The following is a 26,926-nucleotide window of genomic DNA, read 5'->3' as shown; positions in this document are numbered from 1 at the left end:
TATCTGAATGGTGACAGATTAGGAAAAGGGGAGGTGCAACGAGACCTGGGTGTCATGGTACATCAGTCATTGAAGGTTGGCATGCAGGTACAGCAGGCGGTTAAGAAAGCAAATTACATGTTGACCTTCGTAGCAAGGGGATTTGAGTACAGGGGAAGGGAGGTGTTACTACAGTTGTACAGGGCCTTGGTGAGGCCACACCTGGAGTATTGTGTACAGTTTTGGTCTCCTAACCTGAGGAAGGACATTCTTGCTATTGAGGGAGTGCAGCAAAGGTTCACCAGACTGATTCCCGGGATGGCGGGACTGACATATCAAGAAAGACTGGATCAACTGAGCTTGTATTCACTGGAGTTCAGAAGAATGCGAGGGGATCTCATAGAAACGTTTAAAATTCTGACGGGTTTAGACAGGTTAGATGCAGGAAGAATGTTCCCAATATTGGGGAAGTCCAGAACCAGGGGTCACAGTCTAAGGATAAGGGGTAAGCCATTTAGGACCGAGATGAGGAGAAACTTCTTCACCCAGAGAGTGGTGAACCTGTGGAATTCTCTACCACAGAAAGTTGTTGAGGCCAATTCACTAAATATATTCAAAAAGGAGTTAGATGTAGTCCTTACTACTAGGGGGATCAAGGGGTATGGCGAGAAAGCAGGAATGGGGTACTGAAGTTGCATGTTCAACCATGAACTCATTGAATGGCGGTGCAGGCTCGAAGGGCCGAATGACCTACTCCTGCACCTATTTTCTATATTTCTACGTTTCTATTAACCTCATTCGCTACCACTGCATGCTCAGAAAATAGCCTCCTTGCTGTGGTTTTCCTGTCAGATTGTGTAACTTAAATATTATACATACTGGGTAACGTCATTGAAAAATTAAGTCTATCTACATCTGAAGGTGCGTAATCCTCCTTTTCTTCTCATTGCCAAACCATCATTAGCAAGAATAAAATTCAGATACTAATATTGTTGAGAACCCATAGCAATTTATGTGTGGAACATTCTGTAATGATTAAATTTTCATAACCTAATCTATTTAAGAACAATGCTTGTGCAACAGAAATGTTTAGTAATGATCTGAACACAGAGCTATCTCTTCATTGGACTCCTTAGAATTAGCTATTTATACATGTGCCACAGCTGTTTTAGAATATTCAATTTTCCTACTCAGAATTACTTTTGTTTCTGCACTGCACTCTTACAATGCTGTAGTATTTTTCTAAGAGATTACTTTTTCTAAGGTTTCCACTGTGAACTGTAACCAGCCCTTACATTCAGGACTGCCAACCAGAACCCCTTCTAGGTCTGGGCGACTCACTTCCATATTGCTACGTCCCTTCACCCCGGAACCAATTCTAATAGATGAAGCAAAAAGTGGGTAGAACTTTCTACTGGGGTGTAAAATAAACAATATTGAATCGAGCTCCTATTATGCACCCCATCCAGATTTTCCTTAAAGGAAGTTTAAAGTACAGGTAAAGATGCAGAGTAAAGCTCCCTCTACGCTGTCCCATCAAACACTCCCAGGACAGGTAAAGCATGGGTTAGATATAGAATAAAGCTCCCTCAACACTGTATCCATCAAACAGCCCCAGGGTAGGTACAGCAAGATTTAGGTACAGAGTAAAGCTCCCTCTACACTGAGCTATCAAACACTCTCAGGGCAGGTAAAGCATGGGTTAGATACAGAGTAAAGCTCCCTTAACACTGTCCTATCAAACACTCCCAGGGCTGGTACAGCATGGGTTATATACAGAGTAAAGCTCCTTCTACACTGTCCCATCAAACACTCCCAGGGCAAAGTGCCTCCTGTTGAAGTTGAAAGTCCCAGCCTATAAGTATTGCAGATAATAGTGAAGTCTTATGGGCACATCATGGTGTCAGTGAAATAGGAAAACAGAATGTCCTTGCTTGCACTGAAACACGATCTAAGAGAGGAAATGCTTTGAGAACAGTAGACCAAACGATCATGTTGAGACTGATTCTTCATAAGAGTGTCATAGAAACATAGAAAACATAGAAAATAGGTGCAGGAGTAGGCCATTCGGCCCTTCTAGCCTGCACCGCCATTCAATGAGTTCATGGCTGAACATGCAACTTCAGTACCCCCTTCCTGCTTTCTCGCCATACCCCTTGATTCCCCTAGTAGTAAGGACTACATCTAACTCCTTTTTGAATATATTTAGTGAATTGGCCTCAACAACTTTCTGTGGTAGAGCATTCCACAGGTTCACCACTCTCTGGGTGAAGAAATTCCTCCTCATCTCGGTCCTAAATGGCTTCCCCCTTATCCTTAGACTGTGTCCCCTGGTTCTGGACTTCCCCAACATTGGGAACATTCTTCCTGCATCTAACCTGTCTAACCCCGTCAGAATTTTAAACGTTTCTATGAGATCCCCTCTCATTCTTCTGAACTCCAGTGAATACAAGCCCAGTTGATCCAGTCTTTCTTGATAGGTCAGTCCCGCCATCCCGGGAATCAGTCTGGTGAACCTTCGCTGCACTCCCTCAATAGCAAGAATGTCCTTCCTCAGGTTAGGAGACCAAAACTGTACACAATACTCCAGGTGTGGCCTCACCAAGGCCCTGTACAATTGTAGCAACACCTCCCTGCCCTTGTACTCAAATCCCCTCGCTATGAAGGCCAACATGCTATTTGCTTTCTTAACCGCCTGCTGTACCTGCATGCCAACCTTCAATGACTGATGTACCATGACACCCAGGTCTCTTTGCACCTCCCCTTTTCCTAATCTGTCACCATTCAGATAATAGTCTGTCTCTCTGTTTTTACCACCAAAGTGGATAACCTCACATTTATCCACATTATACTTCATCTGCCATGCATTTGCCCACTCACCTAACCTATCCAAGTTGCTCTGCAGCCTCATAGAATCCTCCTTGCAGCTCACACTGCCACCCAACTTAGTGTCATCCGCAAATTTGGAGATACTACATTTAATCCCCTCGTCTAAATCATTAATGTACAGTGTAAACAGCTGGGGCCCCAGCACAGAACCTTGCGGTACCCCACTAGTCACTGCCTGCCATTCTGAAAAGTCCCCATTTACTCCTACTCTTTGCTTCCTGTCTGACAACCAGTTCTCAATCCATGTCAGCACACTACCCCCAATCCCATGTGCTTTAACTTTGCACATTAATCTCTTGTGTCACTTTGTGAGTTGCTTCAATGCTGTTAGTACAGATCAAGACCTCATGTCTCAGGAATACCTGGTACTGGCGTTGTCAGGAAAGATACACTTTTCATGTTGGTTTAAAAACAGAAGTCACTCAGTAGACCAGAAGTGTCCAAACTGCAGACCGTGGGCCACATATAACCCCTGAACTCTAGTAATCCAGCTCCTAAAGACTAGGCAACTCATTCCTATTTGTACTTGTATTTCTTATTCACTGGTTCATTACATTTGGAAAGGGCTGTTCTCTCATTGGTGGATAAATTCTGAATCAGGACAATATGATCCATTATTATCAGCAACTTGAGTAAATTAATGAGAACAAGGAATTAAATTATATGTGCCCCCCCATCCCCTCCAACGAGGTTCCATTATATGCGCTCATGCAACACATGAAAGCCAAAAGCTTTGAACTCTTACACTAGCGAATCAAATATAAAAACTGGCAGAGGATGTGGAAACCAGAATCATGAAATGGTTGTATGATATGAGGGGATATTATTTTTTAAATGACTGCAAAGAAATGGAGGGCAGGAAAGATCAAAATTGAGACTGGGGAAAGGAAATAAGCAATAAAATATTTGGAGTGTAGTGATGCAGACATTTGTCAGATAGACAGAGCACAGCTTTTTGAACATTTTGCGGTAGAAATTGTATATTTGGTGTCTTGTTTATCAGGCATAAAATGGGGGTAAAGCATACCAATTTAGCAGTGGGGCAGCCTGCACACTATCTGCGCAGGTGTTGGTCACAGTATTATACTCATGGATCCCGTTTTATAAGCGTCCCTAACAGGCATTAGGCCCTTGATTATGTGAATTAGGGGCATGAGTGGGCTGGCTGTGGAGGGGTGACCAGTGCTGACATTTACCCCCAATATGTTGATGAGGCCCAAAGATGCATCTCCATCAAGCCTCGGGCCTCTTGGTGTGGACGTGCGCTGCTCATAAAAAGAAACTCAGATAAATTTTTACCTCTTTGTCTGTTAGGGACGAGCACCAATGCAATTCCACTTGTGTTCTTATCACACAAAAGTGAGATGCTGTTCATTTCACACTGCAATGTGTCTACACTGAAATAAAATGAGTACATACTGGAAATCGGAAATAAAATCAGCTGAAAAGAGAAAAGACAGGTTAACATTTCAACCCAGTTCTGATAAAAAGTCTTCACCCAAACTGCTAACCTGTCTTTTCGCACGCTGACAAGCCTGCTATGTATCTCCAACATTTTTAATTTTTAATTTTAATTTCCAGTTTATCTCTTTCTTTCTCATGTCTATGCTGCTTTATCCACTCAAAATTTCCCTATACAGGTTGTGTAAGCAAGATTACAACATTACTCCAGAGTACAAAAGTATTGGCAGGAATGGGTAAAATTATAATTGTGCTTTTTGTTCTCAGACTACAAAGTGCCTTGACAAGAGCATGAAAAGTCAGGTAACAGTAAACCAATGTAAGACTTCAAAACATTAAATCATTGTTGCCAAAAAATAATGCTTGTCCCAAAAATATGTTTTGAAAATCACAGTTTAAATGTTAAAGCCATATAAGTTTTTAGTTAAGTATCTTTACCTAATTGTAGTTAAAACAGCTTACTTGTTCAGAGATTAAGTTTCATGTTTTTTAATTTACTTTGTGATTACAGTAATTGTTAGTTATGGTCTTAGGGGTATAAAGCACCATTAAAGGAAAAAAAATATATAGCTCTACCCCGAAAGTGCATTAGAACACAGCACTTTAGAGAAGGAGCTGGCTTCAGTACAGTTGTGATGAATAATTCATGTTGTATTTTGAGTGCCTTCTGCTAAAATGGATAAAAGTCTGGTAGTTGCGTTTATGAATTTGAATAAATTAGAGATCTGAAACAGGAACAGTATAAAAATAAGACTCAGAAATGAAATGCTGGTAGGAGGAAAACGGCTGTCTCGGTGGAAGCAGGATGAGATTAAAAACTTGAAAAGTAACATTACATGTAAAATACAGCATAGGGAGTGAAAGGCTACAGTGCAATCATCACACACATGAAAACTGTTGAAATACTAGCTCGGTATAGCACCTCTGTATAAAGTACTCTCACGCCAAACTCCATGGCAGAATGCGATTTGCATACAGATGCCAAAATCTCTGGCTCAGTTAAAGTTAAGAGTTGCATGTGTGGCCACCTAAATCCCCTGTAGTACACGAGTGTGCTGACTCAGGATGTCCAGGTGGCTGGACAATGACCATTCATTTGCAGCCATTATTTTCCCTGGGGTTCCCCCTTGCTTGTAGTTGGTAATCCTAAAACCCAAAATGAACACATGGCGAGGCATTATGTTTTGGTGTGTGCTGATTGCTCTGGATTTTATCGGGGGGAGGGGATGGGTTGGGAGGCGGTGGTTAGTAGGAAGGAGACGTTGTTGGAATAATTGTCATTGGCTCACAGGCTGATAGTCTTAATTCACTTTCTTCCATGACTGAAATTTAAAAGAATGCAATTTTTTTCTCTGAAGTGTGCCACATTACTTTAGGACATCTGCTAAGCTGATTTATGGGGCTTAACTGCAAGACTATCAAACAGATTATGTGTCACTACAACTAATACAGCAGCAATTTCATTCTTTTATATGGAGCTGGCATCAAAGTTTGGCTCTTCCTAAACACGGTGGTAATTTTCTGAAAATACAGGGCATTTACTCTATTAGGGAGCAGTAATTTATTTGCCTTTGCAGTGCTTGTTTCTTTTCGAAAATCAAATATTCATTAAATAGGTATTCAAGCTATTCAAATAAATATTTTCATTACACTTAATTGAAAAAAATATTTAGTGGGGAAGAAGATTCAATGAAAAATTATGTATCTCTTTTATAAATAACTGCTAGATAAGATACTTTCTTTGTTTTAAAATTATACAGAAATGAGTAAGCTATTCAAGTGTACTAAGTCTACATGTCACAGTTATACAGCAAGTGATAGTTTCTGTCCACGAAGAGCCATGTTAAACTCGTATGTTGTAAAGTGCTGATTTGAGTAGTACTCTTGACCAACTAAATTTTCTTAGTCTCTTTTGATTTATCATTGGACACAATCAGTAAATTGTGCTTATTTCATTTGTTTTTGTATTAATTGCTCCCTTTCACTGGCTGTCCTTAAATCCACAGTCTGGATCATTTTGATATTCTATAGTGACAGCTGGTAATGGAAGCCCAGCCTTCTGTAGAAAGCCTATTAAGTATGCCGCTCACTCAGTGGCCTGTGGTCCGGGATACAGAGCTCCTCCCATAAGTGTGGCAGGCTTTTGTCATTGTAATTGGGCTCTGTTTGTAGAGTGCTGTCTGTATTTACTCTTTGCCAGGGCTCATATTTACACAGCCTGTTAGGGGGCTTGATGTCTCCTTGCCATGCCACAAATGCATGCAAATACTGCTACAATGCCTTTCGGCACTTCTGCTTTCTTGTAGGTCTGCTAAGTTACTCTGTCAAAGGGTACAGTATGTGTGCAGCAGGGGTAAAGGGCCTTGAGGGGTTGGGGAAGTTAATAGGTTAATGACCCTTAGACTTTGGGAATAATATTAAAGGTGTCTGGCGTTATGAGATTTTAAAAAGCTATCCAAAGACATTAGCTGGCCATACCTCTTTCACTGAGCTCGCTCATTCATTCAGGAAGCAGAAAGCTCAGAGCTAGCAAATTTAATAAGCGCTGCATCCATTACACATTTAGCTTCTGCCATAGCAACAGAGTCAGGGCCATTCAATCTCCTGTGCTCAGCCATCATTATCTCCTGAGCCATCTGTTGTAGAGGAGTACAATTCCATCTTATTTAAATGAAGTGAAGCTAGCATCTATTTAGCAGAACATATGTCACAGAAAACATGCAACTAGAAATATAGCTGCATAGATCTGACTTCTCCTTTCTTTCGAGATGTTTGTATGCTATTGTGTTTTATGTGACAGACTAAGAAGAAATTCAGGAGTAACTCTATTATGGTAAGGTGTTCATATTCTGACGTAATGTGGGATGTAAAATGAGTGTGTGGTGACTTTGCATTTAACTATGGTGTGTGTCATATCCTGGGGTGCTGCCCTGTGAGTCCTTTGTAAACCTAAAATCAACAAACAACAAAATAGGAGAAGGGAAGTTTTTTAGGTCTATGGTGGGGCTGAGTGTAGGTTTTTGTATTGTATTCATCTTGAATGACAATTGTGTTGTGTACACAGCATTGCTGCAACATGATTGGCTCTTGTGTGTTGCATTGAATTTTAATTATGTGCAAAATTGGCTGTGATTGGTGCAGCTGTCATGCAGCGCTACCCCCTCAACTGATAAGTTGTATGCACTTGGCAGTAACTTTCCAGGAATGATACTCACTTCTGTACTGTTCTTCCAGATACACAGAGACTAGCAAGAATGAAGCTGTGTGGAACATTTCTTGGTTTGTACAAAACATAACTCATTTACTTTCCTTACAGCTATTCCTCTTATAAGAGATATGACAATTCAGGGCATTGGACAAGCTGTGGGGATATAAAATAAGCAATTGTTCAGCGTATCACTTGTACTTACTTAAATGTGGATTTTTTTGCAATTGCTAAATGGAGTAATCCTAGTTTATTTTATACTGTTCTGGGCAAAATGAAATGCATACTTTTGATCTGTTTGTTGCATTATGTTGTAGTCTCTTAATAACATTTTCCTGATACTTTTTTTGTATCTATACTTTTTGAATGTAGTTTAGATGCATATTAGTTTACACTGCAAGGTGTTAGATTCTGTATTCTTGTGCAGTGGGGACTTGCAAAATTGGAATCAAAACTTTAGTTTCTTTAAAACTAATCTTTGTACTGAAAAAGAAAAGGGATATAATATTGTTCTCGGACTTCAGACAAAGAAGTTTTGTCTCCTCAGTGATTCTGATATGCCCCTGACAGGGATCATTAAGACAATGTTAGCCTGAAGGCTTATTAAAAGTTTCTGTGTGCTGCTTCCATCTGCCAGGGTCTGCCACGGGCAGGTTTCACTCCAAATGCTCAGCTGTTACGTATACAATATTAATGCTGACCAGTTGCATCCAGCATACAACAGAACTAATTGTAGTCTGGTGAATTAGGGTTGCCCATCTGCATAGGTTCAAAATCTGTTGTAAGACTAACAAGAAAAATGAATTCAGTTCCAGCTGGTAATTGAAGGAGCTAACTTAATTGACTATGCAAAAAGTTTAACTCGGAACTTGTTCAGAGTAAAAGTTCTATTTCACACAGAACTGAAAATATTTCAGCAGTAAGCGGATTCATTTTCATATTTTCAATAAAATATTTTTAACAGTATTGTTAGAATAACTTTGTTTTTCTAGATGTATACAATTAATATATTCACTAAATATATTCAAAAAGGAGTTAGATGAAATCCTTACTACTAGGGGAATCAAGGGGTATGGCGAGAAAGCAGGAATGGGGTACTGAAGTTGCATGTTCAGCCATGAACTCATTGAATGGCGGTGCAGGCTAGAAGGGCCAAATGGCCTACTCCTGCACCTATTTTCTATGTTTCTATTTATGTTTCTATATTATAACATTATGTAAAAGTTTTATGGTTAGATACTTTAGCATGAAAAAAGTTGGGGAAAGCCAGTTTGAAAGGTAGCAAATTAGTGAAAGTTGGTCACAAGAGCACAGTGATTTTTCCAATACATGAGTACAACTCCACTTCTGAACTATTGACTTAAAACATACAAGCCTAAAAATTACTACTGGTGAAGTTATTGTGCGAATGCTTAAAATACCCATATCAAATTGCTCTCTCTGCTATTTTAACAGAAGTATTAATACACTTATTGTACATAATATTTGTCTACTTAAAAGTATTGATTTAATTGCACAATACTTAAATAAACAAATAAACTCAGGTAACTTGAATTTTTGAAAAGATTGGGATTGCATAGCAGCTTTTCAACAAATCTTCACAAAGTACTGTATTTTCACTATAACTCTTGAATAATTAATGCATATTAATATTTATGCTTTCTCTTTCGTAATATTAAGAAATGCTCTGAAATTGAAGTCATGTTTACAGTCGCAAAGTGAGCTTTGTGCAGGAAGTAGAAATCCCTGGAGCTGACTGAAGTGCTGAAACATGTCTTTGTCCTGTACTGATCATTCAGAGACTGAGAGGAGCTGTCCAAGGTGTCTGTCTTGTAGAAATTCCCTCTGAGGGATCCTTGTTTTTTTTTAAACATGTACATAACCAGAACCAAATCTCAAGTTGAGTGGATACATTTTTAAGGTTTACTGATTGTGTTGTAATTATTTTCATGTAAATTCATGACTCACTTCAGATTCCTTCCTAAATGTGGTTTTGTATGGAATTGTGCATTGTCTATGTGCTGTTGTCCCAACAGTTGTTTGTGCAATTGCACAGTCAGTTGTATTAATGTGAGTTAAAAGTATATCGCAGGAAAGTTTTCATGCAGCTAGAGATGTCCTTTGGTTCGGGCTTGCTTCTGTGCTTAATGCTCTGTGGTCTCTGCTAGGTTGTTTGTTTCTTTGTTATTCTTTTAAAAATGGCATGATACAGCTGATCCACACCAGACACTACTGATTGATTTCAGCCATAATGCATAACAAAAGAAGTGCAATGTATAATACTGCCTGGTGCTTTGAGATAAGAATTTAATAGAATTTTGGCAAGAGGAGATTGGCTTGTAGAAGCTTACTATATGCACAACCTGGTAAAGTGAGATAGAAAATGGCATTTGAATGCAAATCTCAAATGATCTTAATGAATGGCTGCTGTCCTTTGCCTCTAATAAGGTTTGAAGCCAACAAAGGAAGTAGCTTTGATAACCTAGGGCATCTGTCATATCCTGGGCCGCTTACAGTGTTTCTAATAGGAATCCTAGGACTCTACCACAAGTATGGTTAGAGGAGGGAGGTTGACAGTTGTGACATTAACAACCTTTTAGTTCAAAGCATAAATTGAAGTAAGTAATCTTACCCATTAAATTTTAATCAGATTGGATGCATTAACCAGTAGTGTGTAGTGTTCTTTTTTTACACAGTAGGTACAAGGATATTTGAAACTATAGTTATGAGATGTTTAAATTTCAAGGACCACCCTATTAGATAGTATACAGTAAATTCATTTCTCCTCATAGAGTAAACAGATATATTGCAACCCCAAGGGTTTATGGGTAGTGTATTTACACAGAAAATGCATCAAGCCTTCTCTGCCATCTAACTAATGAGACTGGTCATTAAGTAAATGACACACAGCCTTTAGCAGGCTTATACAACACACTGGAGTATCAAATATTTAATTCAACCACCACATGTCTCTTGCTCCGTTGTGGACTGCCGTGGCCCAGCCCCGGCTGTAGATTTCATTATTGCTTTCCGTGATGTCATTTCACCGAGGTGGACAATAGCTGTGGGGAAAAGGTAAGTCAATATTAATGTTCTCCTACTGACAAAGGAAGACAAAGCTTGTGTTCTTGCCCTCTGTTGAAGTCTGATAAATATAACTGAAACTGCTTGTCCTGCCTTGTTGGGAGAAACAATTTGTTTAACTGGGACAGCTTGGAGAGAGCTTAATTTACAGCTACATCCAGTATATTGTTGGATCTGTTCTCTTCTGTTCTCTGAGCTATGTACGGACACAGCTGATCTGTTTGTCAATAGAAGCCACTTCAGGTTGAATTTACATCACTTTAGCTGTATCTCGTGAACCTCCTTTTCCTCATCTGCTTCCATTATCATCATCTTCCATATGGTCATTTTAATTTTGGAAACAATGACCAACTCGTACTAATTCCAGAATTACCCTTTCAACGAAGTTGATCTATGCACTCTCTCAAGTAAAAAAGGATTGTGGTGCCGCTCTGATATGTCAGCTGTTCGTTTTGTTTGAACTATCGAGCTCTTGATAGTACAAAAACTATGCAGCATGGTGATAAGTTACATAGGTGCAGAATCAAAGGTGACTTTTTGATGCTCTTTCTGTGGAGGACTTTTGCATTTGATAAATCAGATCTACTGATGAGACAATTTTTCAAAGAAAAACAGAGTAGCCAGGATCTTAGATCTGCTATTGGATTTACTCCTTGTTACCCTGTATTCTCTGCTTTGGGTCCCTGCTCTTGGAAAACTCATTCTGTGCAATTTAGGCAGGAAAGTAAGGTCTGTTCAAATAAGGATTCATGAACAGATTCGGAGTTTCCATTGTAGTATTTCAAAAGCAAAACTCCTTGGGAATTGGGCTTGAATTTAGAAAAAGCGATGTAATCACACAAAAATGTAATTTAGTTGATATACATTTTCTGATTTATAATATTGCATAAATTAACATATTTATTATTAAAATGTAATATAATTTATTACAAGTTTTTGTTAACTACTCCGATTTTATATTGATACCTTAAAGTTCCACTTTTCACATGAACTTTAAACAATGTTTCATACACTCCAATAATGCAATCACATATTCTCTCAACAAAGCAATACAAAATCATTCACAGAATAAATCATGATTTAAGTTGTAAGTCCCATTAAGTTAGTGTTTATTAACAAAGTGCAAATTTCTAGCTAAGTGCTATTGTGATTTGTTCCAGTGTTTGAAAAGCAAACACTACTTTTATGTGGAAGTCTTGCTCAATGTAAAATAGCTTGAATACTTCCCATCTCCTCATTTTTTTGTATTTTAGTTCAAAGCCATTTGGCAGAATGTTTACAATGCCGACAGATAATTTGGTGGCAAGCGTTCTCGGGGACTTGCTTTGCACAGATTTATTTGCATGATTTGTGGGAAAGTGCTGATTTCTATCATTGATTACACAGTGACAGGAACAGGTGACTTACTAATAAAGACCTGGAAAAAAAGCAATTAGCTGTGAGAAAAGAACAGCTGTTTCAAGCAGCCTTGCTTTCCAGAGAGCATGGTCAATAATCGGTGAAAAAAATACTTAACCTAGAGAAACAAATCCTTTCGTTGCAGCAGAGAGAAGGGAGCCCTTTATTCCCTCTCAACCGCGTGTGCATTTGTTATATTAAAATGAAAGAAATTGTTTCCTAAAACCACTTAATTTGTCAATTTGTTTTTAGGGATTTTAGTATGCTCTTTATTGGGCTGCATGATTAAAAAATCCTTCTTAAAATGGTTATTATACAAAAGGGATGATTCACTAACAGTAGTGTACAAGTCCTGCAACTGCTTTACACCATATACAGCAACGAGAAAATAACAGTGTAAAGAAGTTTTATTATAGCTGTTTGAGTATTATTAAAGATGATTTCCTTCAGTTCTAATTTGAAATACTAATTACATTGTAACTGTTTAAAAAAATTCAAATATAGGATGAGATGTAAAACATGTGTTGTACTGTATATCTCCCGCAAGCTGTAAAGGAACCATTTACATTTGCAAGAAAGGAATCACGTGGTTTCTGTAAGTGTAGTCAGCAGGAAGCCTTTGTTTAACCTCACCACACTTGTCACATTTCAAATTGAAATCTGCAGAACATGAGAAGCGTCACAAAGGATTCATTTCTAAATGTGTATGCAATTGGTCATTTATTTTTAATTTGATCAAGTGATTTGTATATAAATGTTACTATGTTCAGCTAGTGAAAGTTTATATATATATATATATTGAAACTTCATCTAGCTGAACATTGTAACTTTTATTTACGTATATACACATACACAATGCACAGGGTAAATGTGAGAACCTAGAGAACCTCTATTACTACTTTTGGTGTCTGGCATGTTGCTATTTAAGAAGCTTGATTTTATAGTTTTTGTGCATGTTACAGGAAATATACATTAATACTGATCAGAGCAAACAAACTAGAATGGTTTGAACACTGTGGAGCCGAAATTGCTTATTGCCCCGGTTGGAGGCGGTAACCTCTCCAAGGCTGGACATTCTGCTCCCGGCGCAGAAGTCCCGCCCGGGAAACGAAATTCCGGTTACCACCCCTTACAGAAAGAGGAGTGCAATGTCGCAGGCACCACCTGCTTTCGGGGCGGGATCGGGGGCGCTACCTGGGCGCACCGCGGAGTACTATGCGGCCTCTCCACGTAGCGCTGTCGCGTTTCAACGCCCCTCCCCTTCCGTTAAAGGGGAAGGATGCTGCAAGCTCTGCAGGCGCATAGCACAGTGCACCATCTCTTTAAGTTTCACCCCGCGAGGGGTGTGTGGCCCGGTTTGCGACCCGTGAGGCTGACACTGGCATCGCCCACGGGAGCCAGTAGTGCCCCCCGGAAGCGCTAATGGGAGGCACACAACAAGGGAATTTCAGCCCCTGTGTATCTCAGTTCAACTGAGCAACCAACTTAAGCTGTCTTAAATCTTGGCAGCATTGATTGGTCTCAGGGTTAACACTGCATATATTCTACGTAATGTCACAGCATTTTAAATGAAGTCAAACTGTAATGTTTCTTATTTTGTAGCCCATTGCATGGTTGTCAAAGTCATAGTTCCAAAATTTAGCCAAAAATTTTCAAAAGCAGAAACTAATTGTTCTTGGTTTATTGCACTGACATCTAAAGTCTTCCAATTTGTCAGAGTCAAATTGCTGATGTTGGCAGCTGACAGTGTAAAATAGTGACTGGAGGATAATAGCAAGTCGACAACTTTGAAGAAAAACAAGGTAAAAAAATAAGCTACCATTACTATATATACATATATGTGTGTGGTATATTTTACCCATATCTAATCTCCAATGACCAATCGATAGACAAGAAAGTTGTATGGCATGCAGTTGTGTGTTTCATTGTGAATGCACTTTGGTTGTGAGTGTGGTATAATGCACTGTGGTATAATGCATTGTTAATTGGAGCTGAAGGTTCACAGTATCTGCTTTAGCTCAGTTCACATGTCTGTATCCCTAAATTCCCAAAATCCAAATCAATATATGCCAAAACCATGTTTCACAATAGGAGGACTGTATGCATGTAACCATTCTCAGTACTGAACTAGACTCCAAAATGGTCAATAGCTGTTTATTATTGCAGTGTACATAACTTTTTATGCTTAAAATCCAACTCAAACGCAAAGTAGACCTAACATACATAGAGCCATGTATTTTAAATTTCTAACTAATGTGGATTTGGTAAGGTACAAATCAAAAGCACTTTTTATATCGCTGTGCTGCAAGTTTTATAAAAACCTGCCTTACCTTTGCACTGCAAAATCAGAGAGTAAATTGTATTATTAATAAGGGTAAGGATTGAACAATTGTACATTGTTAACATGAAGTTTAAGATCTTGAGTTAAATGCTCAAAAAATCGATAAAGCAAAGCTTGTTTAATTTCAGTTGGTGCTCACATCTGTGGAGGAGGTAGTTTTCAGCTGTGTCCTATTCCTTCCTTGCTTTCTGGGAAAAGGAACAGATGGGGTTGCAGCCAAGATTGCTGCTGCACCCAGGAAATTAACCAAATGCAGTGCATAAGTAGTGATTTCTGGAAAAGTGCTTTACCCTGGAGAGGAAAGAACAAATAAAAGTTTGTGGAGATTTTCACATGGGAAAATAAGTGAAGCAAAAGAATAATCTGATTATTTATACACACAACGCAGCCCATTGATTATACATGAAATGGAGGAGATTGTAGAGTTCCATGTTTAGCAGGTCATATACTAAAGCAGGATAGTGTTATGAAAAAAAACAATAATACTATGTTTGCTTTTCCAACAAATTTGATTACTTCTGGGTAAATGTCATACATTTATACTGAGCAATCCATATGCACAACTGATTGATAGATCTTAAAAACAATTAATAGATTCTGGATATAGAATTTCAATCAGTTAATGAAAAATGACTGTTGAGATAATTGCAAAGATTTAAGAAAGGGAAAAGCATTTATATTTTTGCTACTTACCAGCATCCACTGATCTGTGGGTTTCATGGCAAAATGAACCGAATCGAGTATAAAAAAAGTATATACATAATCCCTAAAAATTGTTTAATCCCATGTAAGAAAAATAGAATTGATTTTTTTAAATCAGCATAAACCAATGGAGCTAAATTATAAATGAATGGAATCATGGGATGTGGTCCCAAAACACTGATATATGACACAGAATAAAAATAGAATTTGATATCACTGAATAGAATAATGGTCCTGGGTATCAGCAAAGAATGACAAAAAGCAAACTAGCCTGCTAAAGTCAAGTAGAAAAAATGTTCATTTTTCTATGCAGGAAATCTATGGTGCCCCATTAAATTCTCCGGTTACTGTCGACCTGTCAAGTCTCACTTTTTTCCTAGTGAGAATAACACTTTTAAAATTAGGAAATCAGTAACCTGTTTTGAAGTTTCATCATAAAGAAACAGCTTCAGTCATTTCAGACAAGCTTGAATGTCAGTCTGGGCAGTATCTAGGTTGGAGTGCAATGCATCTCTCAGGTGACCTCTCAGCTTAACTGTCTCAAACAAAAAGCAAGCTTGAGTCCTGTATCAGTTGCTTTCGAAGTGAAGAAAGACTTGCATTTATATATCGCCTTTCACGATCATTGGATGTCCCAAAGCCAATTAAATGCTTTTTGAAGTGTAGTCACTCTTGTAATGTAGGAAACACGGTAGCCAATTTGCGCACAGCAAGCTCCCACAAACAGCAGTGTGATAAGCTGTTTTAGTGATGTTGATTGAGGGATAATTATTGGCCAGGACACTGGGGATAACTCCCCTGATCTTCTTCAAATCTTCAATATAGTGCCATAGGATATTTTACATCCACCTGAGAGAGCAAATTGGGCCTCAGTTTAATGTCTCATCTGAAAGATGGCACCACTGACAGTGTCAGCCTAGATTTTGTGCTCAGGTCCATGGAGTGGGACTACGAACCCACAACCTTTTGACTTAGAGACAAAGATGCTACCAACTGAGCCAACTGAGTACTTATTAGTTAAATAGGTGCTGAATGTGAGACCAGTACAAATTAATTTTAAATTGTTTTCTTTTTCTTTGCAATTTAACTGATATATGTATTTATCTGATAATTCTCCCTTATTTATAATTTAAAATAAATGGCCAAGCTAATTAGAGTTACAGTGACATTTTAACCAATAAAACAGCTACTAGTGTCTGAGCTACATCATGCAGGGTTGGGATTTTGGTTGCCATTTTGACATTCAGAATTGGCTCATTTTTGGTCTGGGAAAGAAAACAACATAAAATGGGAATATTGGGCTCAGATCGCAATACTTTTTTGATGAAGAGCTACATAACTAACATTTTGTTTTGATTTTTTTTAAAGCAGAGAATACTTTTTAATTGAGTTTTCCCTCTACCACAGGAAGTGATGTAGAATAACCACCTGTGCACCACTGCAGATACTGAATAGACAAGAAATGTTGCTGATTCCCCTCTTCTGTCCAAAAGTTTGTTGATGCATGGTTAGTCAGCTTGGCTCAGTGAGAAGCTGGAGAAGCAAATCTGTCAGTGAGGGCTAGGAAGTGGTGAGGAACATTTTGATTTTCTTGCCTTACTTCCAATTCAAATTTGGCTTGTAGTGTATAAGACATGTCCAAACAGTTCTCCCTCAGTGTTCAGAATCATAGATATGAAATGGAAGGGTTTACTCTGGCCCACATGTGAATTACAAGATCAAGTTGTGTCATGGTTTTGAGGCAAAAAGGAAACAGTTGTAGGGAAGACTCTAACCTTGGCCTTGCTGTCACTGAGTACCATTGAGGAGGACGCAGCCTCACAGTGCACATGCCTGTTTGCCAAAGTTCTTCATATAAACACCTGGATGAACCAATTGAGGATGAATATGCTTGGTATGTGGGCCTGAACTTGGAAATCAAGAACATTAGGAGCTGACTGGTACATCACAAACTGCCCTGTGCATGTAATTCCACTACACTGAAGGCAGCTGTCTGTCATATAGCTTATGAGAAAACTCTGAGACTTGGGATGACAGCTGCTGGAAAGTGTTACCTCCAGATATATGATTAGGTTATGGAGAGTCAAACAACTGATGCTGAAGTTCTACATCTTCAACTGGTGGAACTTTTGTTCTGAGTTATGGTATCCATGCTGTGGTAAGGAGGATGGTGGCAATGTACTCATACATTTTATGGTGGAGTTGTGCTGCTCACCAAGCTATTCTTGAGGAGCCACTGGTACCTGTTATCCAGTTAGCGTGGGCTCACACCTTCACTTATCAGTTGTGCAGTGACTAGCTCGTGACTGTCCTCCTTGGATGTAAGTGGGATCTCTTTAGGCTGTTACTGCCCCCAAGGTGACATATCTGCCAATAGAAGTTCAAAACTCTGTGGCAGACTCAGTAATCCAGTACCTGACCTAAGCAGGTCTACAGTACTCCAGACACTGTTGATGATTGACCAGGCAGCCTGGTTCACTAATGAAATCTGGAAGGGGAGATCTGTCACTGAGGTCTGAGATTCTTTCCACTTGTATCCAGATAACCCTGCAATGCTTTAAATGATAAGGTGGTCATTGCGCTATGTAAGCAAGTTGCATGATTTTAGCTCCAACAGTATCTTTGTGCATCGTTGAAAGTCCCTAAACCTCGGCTCTGCCAACATGTATTTAAGCTTTCTGGAGTCAGGTAAATGATGTGTGACCTTACTGCAAGAGAACTGTTCACTCCATCTCGGGCAAACAGAAACTTTACCTATATGGATTTCTCAATTGCTTGCATTTTAGAGTCTTAAGCATGGTCATAGATTTCTGCACATGTTGGACACCCAACTGCCCAAAGAAACATGTCAAATATACTTTCTGGCACCAGCAGCTTGAACAACAACTAGCGCAGCAAGCAACCTACCAGCTTTTACACAGTCATACATAAAGCAAACTTTTCTTGAAACTCTTCAGCTTAAGAAAATCAAATACATTGTAACGTTTTTTTAAATCTCTATATGACTGCATTGCTTGTCGGAAGATACAGTTACAATAGAGAAATGTGTGTTGTAGAATTTAGTCGCACAACTGTCAAATGATGTGAATAAGTTACTAGTAAATGTTATTGCTTAATATAGATTTAAAATGCTATTTCAATCATTTGTACAATGAGCTGGAAGAATAATTAAAAAGAGATGAGTGATCTCATTAATATTATGCAGGATTCATAGGGTAGCAGCTGTGCCACTGATGGCCAAATAGCTAGTTTGCATGTTACTCACCATACACTAAACATTTTTTTCTTGGCAAGTTTTCAGAATGTGTTCAAGTTGACTATAAATTGTCTACTGAGTAGTTACGTTGTGCTGTTTTTATTTTTAAATCTTATTTTGTTTTAAATCATACAGAAAATGAATTTAGAGGTGAGTTGCTGAATCAGACTTGGACTCACGGAAGTACTGAAAAGCTCAGCACTTGTGAAACACCCAGTAGCCTGCACAACAAACACACCAAGGTGACAAAAAGGATTCCACTCTCAGTGATATATTTGCTGTGGTAATGTTGTAAATAATAGTGGAACTCTGCAATCTGGCATCTAAACACGATAACGACAGTATACCTATTGCTTATAATATACCCAATTCCCAACAACCTGCTCCACAAACTTGTTTTAGAGTTATACTCAGAATAGCAATCTGATTATATAACAGTATTCCATCTGCAACTTTTTTCTCCTGCACGTATGTAGAACTACAGCGTGCTGAAAATTATGAATGTTTAAAATTTGGGATCCTGTTGTCTTACTTTAATTAGTGTATTTTTTCCCATGATCATTTGTTAATTTCAACATTACTTTTTTTCTGTGTTTTCCCGCAGCCACCCACAGAAAGAAAATCAGTTTTGTGTTAAATTTAGATACATAAGCCAATTTAAAAGGGATGCTACCGCATTAAACCAATAGATCACTTCCTGCAAAGTAGCAGAATTTAAAAGACCTTAGAGTGTCTATATCTAGAATGTCTGTGGCCTCAAATTATTGATGCTGTTTTCAGTAGAAAGCTACACATATAAACACTTATGACCTACGAAGTACTTCAATATAAAAGCTTTATTGGAAACCATCCTTCTCAAACCTTCTTAGCCTCTTTTGAGCAAAAATTCGGGGAACGAATACCATCTTATTATTTGTTTTTGCCAGATCAACATATATATAAATTTAGCAGATCGTGTGTACTACACATTAGAGTTTTATGTGGCATCTATTTTAATAATTTATTTGCTGAAAGCAGCAATTGCCAAGTCATAGTACATATAATTTGCATAGCTGCCAAATTCCAAATGTATGTGAATAAAATGCTAAACAGAGGTTTAGCTGAACTTAGGCCTCCATAATGAAAAGTAATATGTCTATTGTGAAAAAAATCTCTGAGATCATGGAATTGCTGAAGTGCCGTATATTGAAAGCCTAATAAATAGAATTGCAGCCTATCCAACACCTGCTCCACTGCAGTAAGTGCAAACCATTCTGCCAATGGGAATTTACACTAAAAATAGAAATTAATTGCATTTTCTGTTATTGCTGATGTGATAATACAGTATGGCATTTTTCTGTCCTAAATATAAAATATTAACCAATCTTAAATACACCACAGTTACTTTGAAGAATAGAGCCTGGAAATCACTATCAATGATGTTATCATATGAATGCATAATATTTTTGCGGCCATGGCTTCAGCTGTTTAGATCTCAAGCTCTGGAATTCCCTCCCTAGACTCATCTGCTTCTCCAACTCCCTACTTTTTCACCCTCATTAAAATCCACCTCTTTTATCAAGCTTTTTGTCACCACTTCTAATATATCTTTTCTTGGCTCAACATCTATTTTTATCTGATAACACCTGTGTGAAACTCCTTGGGATATTTTTATACATTAAAGGCGCTATATAAATGCAAGTTGCTGTTGCCATTGTTTGTATCTTTCTGCAATTTTAACGGATAAATAGATTAAACTAAACAGGTTAATGCCTCCATTCAAAGAGTGAAGAGAGGAATTTGTTATAAGTATGTTAAGCATTTACACCATAATAATGTATAATAAATACCATAATAATTTCCCCTTTATGTCTTTGTAAGCTGAAGTGATCATGCATCGTATAAGCTGCACATATTTGAGGGAAAATTAAACCTACAGTCCATTAACTGCAATTTTTGGTTTTATAGATGAACCAAGATGTTGATGAAAAGAGGCTGCGCACACGCTCAAAGGGAATTAGAAGTAAGTGTAACTACCTTTCATTTCCTGTAATGATTTGGTAATCACTAATAGTTACTGGAATGATGCAGATTTGCAATAATTTTGCTGCTAATTTTATTACTGCAAGTTCATTAACCAATGCAGATACATTTTAATTTGGTACAATTGACCTTATGATGCCCTATATAACCTATATCTACTGATACTGCATTTGCCACCTTGCTTTGTAATGAAATGGCCTATTGCATAGATTTATCAATCTTTTTCAGTGATGCTTTTGTGGTGCTATGTTTGAAATGTTATCGCATGATTAAGTTTAAATGTCGATTTTATATCACAATATATTTTATAATGGTTCATTAGTACCTGTGTTCAATATCAAACAGCTGTTAAAACTGAGTCATGGTTACTCATTGTTCTTTTTCATCAAATTACCCAGTACCCGTGGAGCCTGTGGGACAGGATGTAAGGTACGATATGTTCTTAATATTCATTTGGATTTTAGTTTGTTATGTTTTTTTTAAGACGCAGTAAGATCGTTTTTCTACCAAGCAGAAATGGGATAACAGTACCTCGATAATCATGGGGAAAACCTTATGGCCCTATTCACAAACCTGATCCAGTATATTCCTCCAAGCTCCACAAGAATAATATGAGCCACTGCCACCTTAGCTGCCCCATCCACCCGCTGGCTGCCCCATCACCTTCCCCTCCACCTGCCCCAGGACTTACATTGCAGCTGGACGAGTTGCCCTCAGGGCTGCCCAATATTTCGTACCCCAGAGCCAGCAAGCTGCAGTGGGCGCATTTTTAGTTCCTACAACCCGCCGGCAGCATAGTAATGAGGCCTGGCCCTCAAGGTGGACTGGGTCCTCTGTTGGCACTATCGGGCGGCTGGTTAGTTAAAAACCACCCCTATAGTTTTAGGCAAATGTAGTCTGCTCTCAAGATAAAATGTCTATTATATGCACAAAGAAAGGTGCTGTATTAGATGCACTGCAGCAACTCGCCAACGTTTCTTCGGCAGCACCTCCCAAATCCACAGCCTCTATTACCTAGAAGGACAAGGGCAGCAGACACATGAGAGCATCACCACTTCCACGTTCCCCTCCAAGTCATACACCATCCTGACTTGGAAATATATCGCTGTTTCTTCATCATCGCTGAGCCAAATTCCTGGAACTCCCTCCCTAACAGCACTGTGAGAGTACCTTCACCACAAGGACTGCCGTAGTTCAAAAAGGTGGTTCACCACTGCTTTCTCAAGGGCAATTAGGGATGGCCAATAAATGACGGCCTTGTCAGCGATGCCCACATTGCAAGAACAAATAAAAAAAGCACTGGAAAGAAAGAAAAATCTCGGAAACAATAAAAGTTCAGTTTTTCCGATAATATTTTTGTAAGATTTTATTTTGTGGCATTTTAAATCTGGTAAAATTATCTTGTTGGCACAATCCCTTGCCAAAAAAAAAATCAAGCAGCGATCTGGGGAGATGTAGTAATTTGATATGGCATAGGGAGAGAGTTGTAGCGCACATAGTTACTGTAATCTGAAAAATTATGACGTGTCCCATAAAAAACAGAATGTGGGTGGCTCTAACCGCAAGGGTAATCAATTTGCTTTGGAGCATTGGCTTCGCAAAGTACAATTTTAACAGCTAAGTAAAACAATGTTACAGTTAAACATATATAATCTCTCCTAATATTGCAAGGCATGAGTATTTGTGGGCACGAATTCAAAACTGCAGGTCTACTGGCAACCAAATAGTGGCAAAAGTGAAGTTTATGGCTTTTCTTCTACATCAGGCTACTAAGAAGCAGCAATGTTCACTGAAAATAAATGATTAAAAATTGGAGATTATTTATCACACATTTTTGATAATTTATTGAATATTCCATGTTATTATCTGCAGCATTTATGTCTAAATTCAGATTATTCCTTATAATAAAGGAGGTGACTTTAACACCATCCATAATTTTACTGAAAATGGCAGGGGGATACAAACATATGAATGCTTCATGCGCTCGTCTGAAGTTTCACTCACTAACATTTTCACAGAGGTGTCAACCCTTTTTAAAATAAATAGGTTAAACGTGTCCACTAACGTGGTAACGGAATTGCAAACAAACATTTGTACACCTATACCCCATAAAATCAATTTAAGGCTAATGTGGACACAGAAATGGGAAATCCCATCTTACATACCCACCTCTTTTTTGAAGTCAGTTAAAAAATAAAGAGATTGGCTATGTAATATTGTATTGTGTGCTCTACCATGCAAAAATGTTGACATTTTAATAATTTTATTGTCCAGCTGCCCTACTCCAGGATGTAACGGCTCAGGTCATGCGAGTGGAAAATATGCACGGCACAGAAGGTAAATCTTTCTATTTTTGCAAATGTCCCTGAAATTGCACCATGAGGTACTAGTATGTTCTAAATGGGATAACACCTTTGCTAAAATAGCTGAGAGTAGGTTCAGACAAATGTTTTTGTAGACAAATGTATGCTATATCTCAGGGTGTAATTTCAAGGCCTAGGTTTATTGGCAATTTTCATTCAATATTTAGTAACTTGGAATAATTGAATAATCCATTTAAAGGAAGTACTTGAGTATATTCAAACTTTATGTTAAAAAAATGCCTTCCAAGTAACCGTCAAATTATGCTCCTTTTATACAAAGTTCACAAGGCTGCCCTTTGGCCAAGAAAAGGAAAATACAAGACACCGATTCCGATCAACCTCTAACCAAAAGGAAATCCCATCCTTTGAAACTCGCTTTGGATGAAGGCTATAATGGAGATAGCGATGGAGTAGATGAATTGGAGATAAAGGAGGAATCAGTTGTAGATGAATCAGAAGAAGCACTTGAAGTCGAAGAAATAGAAGAAGCGGAGGAAGAAGAAAAAAATATGGAAGAAATTGAAAGCACTGAATCGGTATCAGGTGCAGTATAATTCACTAAAATCCACAAAAAATATTACAATTAATTTTGAGTATATGTTATAACATAATAAAGAAACCTCTGGATCACCATGATAAATGCCAAGAGACCGGGTAGTGCATATAACAGTTCAGTGTGCACCTGTCACAATCCAGATGTTCTGTTTTGCTACAGCTTAATTCACCAACCTCTAATTTTTCTAATTCTGCTCAAGGTTTGCAGCAGTTAGAATTTGTGGCCTTAAAAGGATAGACTATTTTAAACAGTTCTACCTCAGTAACAAAATGCATTGCGTGCTATCGGATACAACACTCCTATCATTATTAAACAGATACCATCTGACTTCCCATCAGCAACGCCACAGGTGATCAACGAGTATAAGCGAAATAAAACATTTAATGATAAAAATAAAATTCTGGGATATTCTTCCGAAAGTACACGGCTACACGCAAACTGATGTTGTATCATTTTCTTTTATTGCAGGTGGAAGGCATAAAGGGCCAGATGATAGGCATTATTGGAAGGATGGAGCCAAGAATGTCAGCACTCGAAAGGACGATTTTGTTAGCTATCAGGAATTAGTTGCCAAATCACTTCTAAATCTTGGCAAAATAGTAGACGATACCGCCATTCCTTCATTCTCAGATAAAAAAACAAGTAACAGTGAGTCACAACATACTGAGCCTTGCATTTATACAAAAGACAGCATACATCAGGAGGCAGCGGAAGAGGAAAGTGATTCTGGGAAGGAAATTATCGAAAGTGAGACTATGACTGAAGATTCTGAATGCGAAAAGGAAGTTGACCAGGATCATGACTCGGTTGAAGAAAACACAGTTGAAAATGTGCTTCCATCTGCTGATGAAACAAATGAAGAACAGTGTAAAGAATTTAAGAACACGACTGATTCCTTTCACTGCAGTGAGCAGACACTTGTTTTCCAACAACAGTTTGATGAGGCTGACAAGCAGGATATGGAGGAGAACAAGTCCACTGATGTGCAATACAAGGACAGTGCTGAAGTAATAGTGCAGATATCACAAGAGCCAGAACAGGAAATTCATTGTCAAGGACAACCAAAGTCAGAAAGCTCAGCAATTGCAGAGAACAGTCTGGAGGAATGCACTGATGAGAGCGAGAGTTTACCTCCAAAGTCTGCAATCACTGAAGAGTCAGAAATGTATGACATGATGACAAAAGGAAATCTTGGGCTCCTTGAGCAGGCCATTGCCCTGAAAGCTGAGCAGGTGAAGATGAAGAGAGAAGATGTAAACAGAGAGCCCAGTAGGATATCAGGGGAACAGATGAGGCATAGCCACATGGAAGACAAGCCAAACAAATCTTTGGATTCCATCAGGAAGAGCCTTTACAGTAAAGGTAAGTGGCAGGCTGTAGCCTGGATGACAATTACTTGATTATTCTATGTACATGAATTTAATTTTCAGTGCAGTGTACATTGTTATTCCGCCACATTGAGCATAAAAAGTGCTGTACCATATGCATAAAACAACTGATCACACACTGAGAAAATTACACATGCTCTGCAGCTGTGCTAGCACTGAAACCAGAGCTATTAAACACTGAAACATTTCTCTGAATTATTCAACCGAGTGCAGTTTAAAAACACAAAATATTGTAGAAACAGCAGTTGATTATAGTACTTTGGTATTTTACTTTTGTAAAAGATGAAGAGAACTTAAAGTGGCTTGTTATTTATGTATAATCTATCCAGCTGATAGTCCACAAGATGACTCACTGGCTAAATGCATTTTGTAGTGCGATGTAGACAAAGAAGGTCCAGAAGGATAAAGAGTTGCCAGAGTCCCTGATTCAGATTTCTATTAAGTGACCTCTGCTGAAAGTCTATCTCAAAATGTTGGCCTGACTGTGATGGGTCCCATGGTTAAATAGTCCTATCAACACTCATTGTCCAGGATGGATCATTCCTTAAAAAAATCCTCTCTCTCAGAGGTACAGAGTGCTATTGCAGTTTTCACCTTCTTACCTAAGGAAGGATATACTTGCCATAGAGGGAGTGCAATGAAGTTTCACCAGACTGATTCCTGGGATGTGGGGATTGTCCTATGAGGAGAGATTGAGTAGACTAGAAACATAGAAAATAGGTGCAGGAGTAGGCCATTCGGCCCTTCGAGCCTGCACCACCATTCAATATGATCATGGCTGATCATGCAACTTCAGTACCCATTCCTGCTTTCTCTCCATACCCCTTGATCCCTTTAGCCATAAGGGCCACATCTAACTCCCTTTTGAATATATCTAACGAACTGGCCTCAACAACTTTATGTGGTAGAGAATTCCACAGGTTCACAGTTCTCTGAGTGAAGACTAGGCCTATATACTCTAGAGTTTAGAAGAATAAGAGGTGATCTAATTGAAGCATACAAAAGTCTTACAGGACTTGACAGGGTAGATGCAGCGAGGATGTCTCCCCTCGCTGGGAAGTCTAGAACCAGGAGTCCTAGTCTCAGAATAAATGGTTGGCAATTTAGGACTGAGATGAGGATAAATTTCTTCACTCAGAGCGTGGTGAATCTTTGGAATTCCAGAGTGCTGTGGAGGCTCAGTCGTTGAGTATATTCTCAAGTATAGAGTATAGAAGATCAGCCATAATCTTATTGAATGGCAGAGCAGGCTTGAGGAGCCGAATGGACTAGTCCTGCTCCTATTTCTTATGTTCTTATGTACTGTATGCCAGCAGGAGCCACAGTGTTCAACAAGTAAGGACAAGTAAGGAAAGAGAGAAATCTGAGGCTCTGAAATTGAGGTATAGTGATACAGTACAAATACTTAACACGTTTTTTCTGAAATTCTTGACTCTGCTGTTTTATGGAGTCATTTACCTGTTTAGAATAAATCGGTAGTGCCTCTGCTGAAATAGCGGAGAGGAATTCAGAAAAAGGCATTAATGTTTATACGTTGGTGTCACAGGTAGTAATTTCGGTATCAGAGACTCAATGCATAAAGGATAAGCCATTTGTGACTGGGTGTTAGAACAATAAATTATTGGAAGGAACTTTGATACAAATGAAAGAGCATCAGTAACATACCGATGAATAATGCAATAGTCTATTTATTTCATGTGTGATTCATTTTTAAGATTTAAATCCATTCTGAAATGGCTATTAAGTAATAATTTTCTGGAGTGAACTATATATTTTTTTAATTTCACATTGCTGAATAGTGGAATTATAATTCACGCCCTTGGAATAATGGGCTTTTACACTCATTATCAACCATAATCAACTGCAACCCGTGTAATTTTCCATATTTAATTGAATTACATTTTGTTCAGTGAAGATTGTATGAAACGATTATCATTTAAAATGTATCTTCAAATGTTCATTAACATACAGTTAGTTCAATGTCTTTGTACTTAACTTGAATGAAACTTTAAAATCCATCAGCAAAGATTTAACTATCTTTGGAGATGACTGAGGGGACTTTATGGTTGTGTATAAGATGATAAACAGTATGCAATAGGTCAATCCTGAACACTACTTCAAATAAACTAGGATAGTAGGACATGGGAACACAAATTCAAACTCGGAAATGGTAAATTTATGACTGATGTTAAGAAGTTCTTCTTCACATAAACCGTGGTCAACATATGGAATCGACTTCCAGGTAGAGTGGTGGAGGCAAAAACCCTGGAACCATTCAAGAA

General features: G+C 38.4%; 1 protein-coding gene across 10 annotated transcripts in view; it reads left to right on the top strand.

Moving 5' to 3' along the window:
* myt1b (myelin transcription factor 1b) overlaps positions 1 to 26,926 on the top strand; it is a 155,267-nt gene that overhangs the window by 91,486 nt on the left and 36,855 nt on the right. For 8 of the 10 annotated variants that reach the window (XM_070896171.1, XM_070896172.1, XM_070896175.1 and 5 more), the window contains exons 4-9: positions 18,451 to 18,557; positions 20,263 to 20,317; positions 20,736 to 20,766; positions 22,612 to 22,674; positions 22,981 to 23,243; positions 23,725 to 24,618. In XM_070896171.1, the coding sequence (XP_070752272.1) occupies positions 18,451 to 18,557; positions 20,263 to 20,317; positions 20,736 to 20,766; positions 22,612 to 22,674; positions 22,981 to 23,243; positions 23,725 to 24,618 (1,413 nt within the window). Of the gene's footprint in view, positions 1 to 13,789; positions 13,819 to 16,466; positions 16,630 to 18,450; positions 18,558 to 20,262; positions 20,318 to 20,735; positions 20,767 to 22,611; positions 22,675 to 22,980; positions 23,244 to 23,724; positions 24,619 to 26,926 lie in introns of those variants that run through there. The other 2 variants (XM_070896180.1, XM_070896179.1) reach the window with 2 other exon arrangements.

The sequence above is a fragment of the Pristiophorus japonicus genome, chromosome 12 (assembly GCF_044704955.1).
Source record: "Pristiophorus japonicus isolate sPriJap1 chromosome 12, sPriJap1.hap1, whole genome shotgun sequence".
NCBI classification, from domain to species: Eukaryota; Metazoa; Chordata; class Chondrichthyes; family Pristiophoridae; genus Pristiophorus; species Pristiophorus japonicus.
The sequence above is the reverse complement of the archived record's forward strand: the minus strand, read 5'-3'. Positions and strand labels throughout refer to the sequence as shown.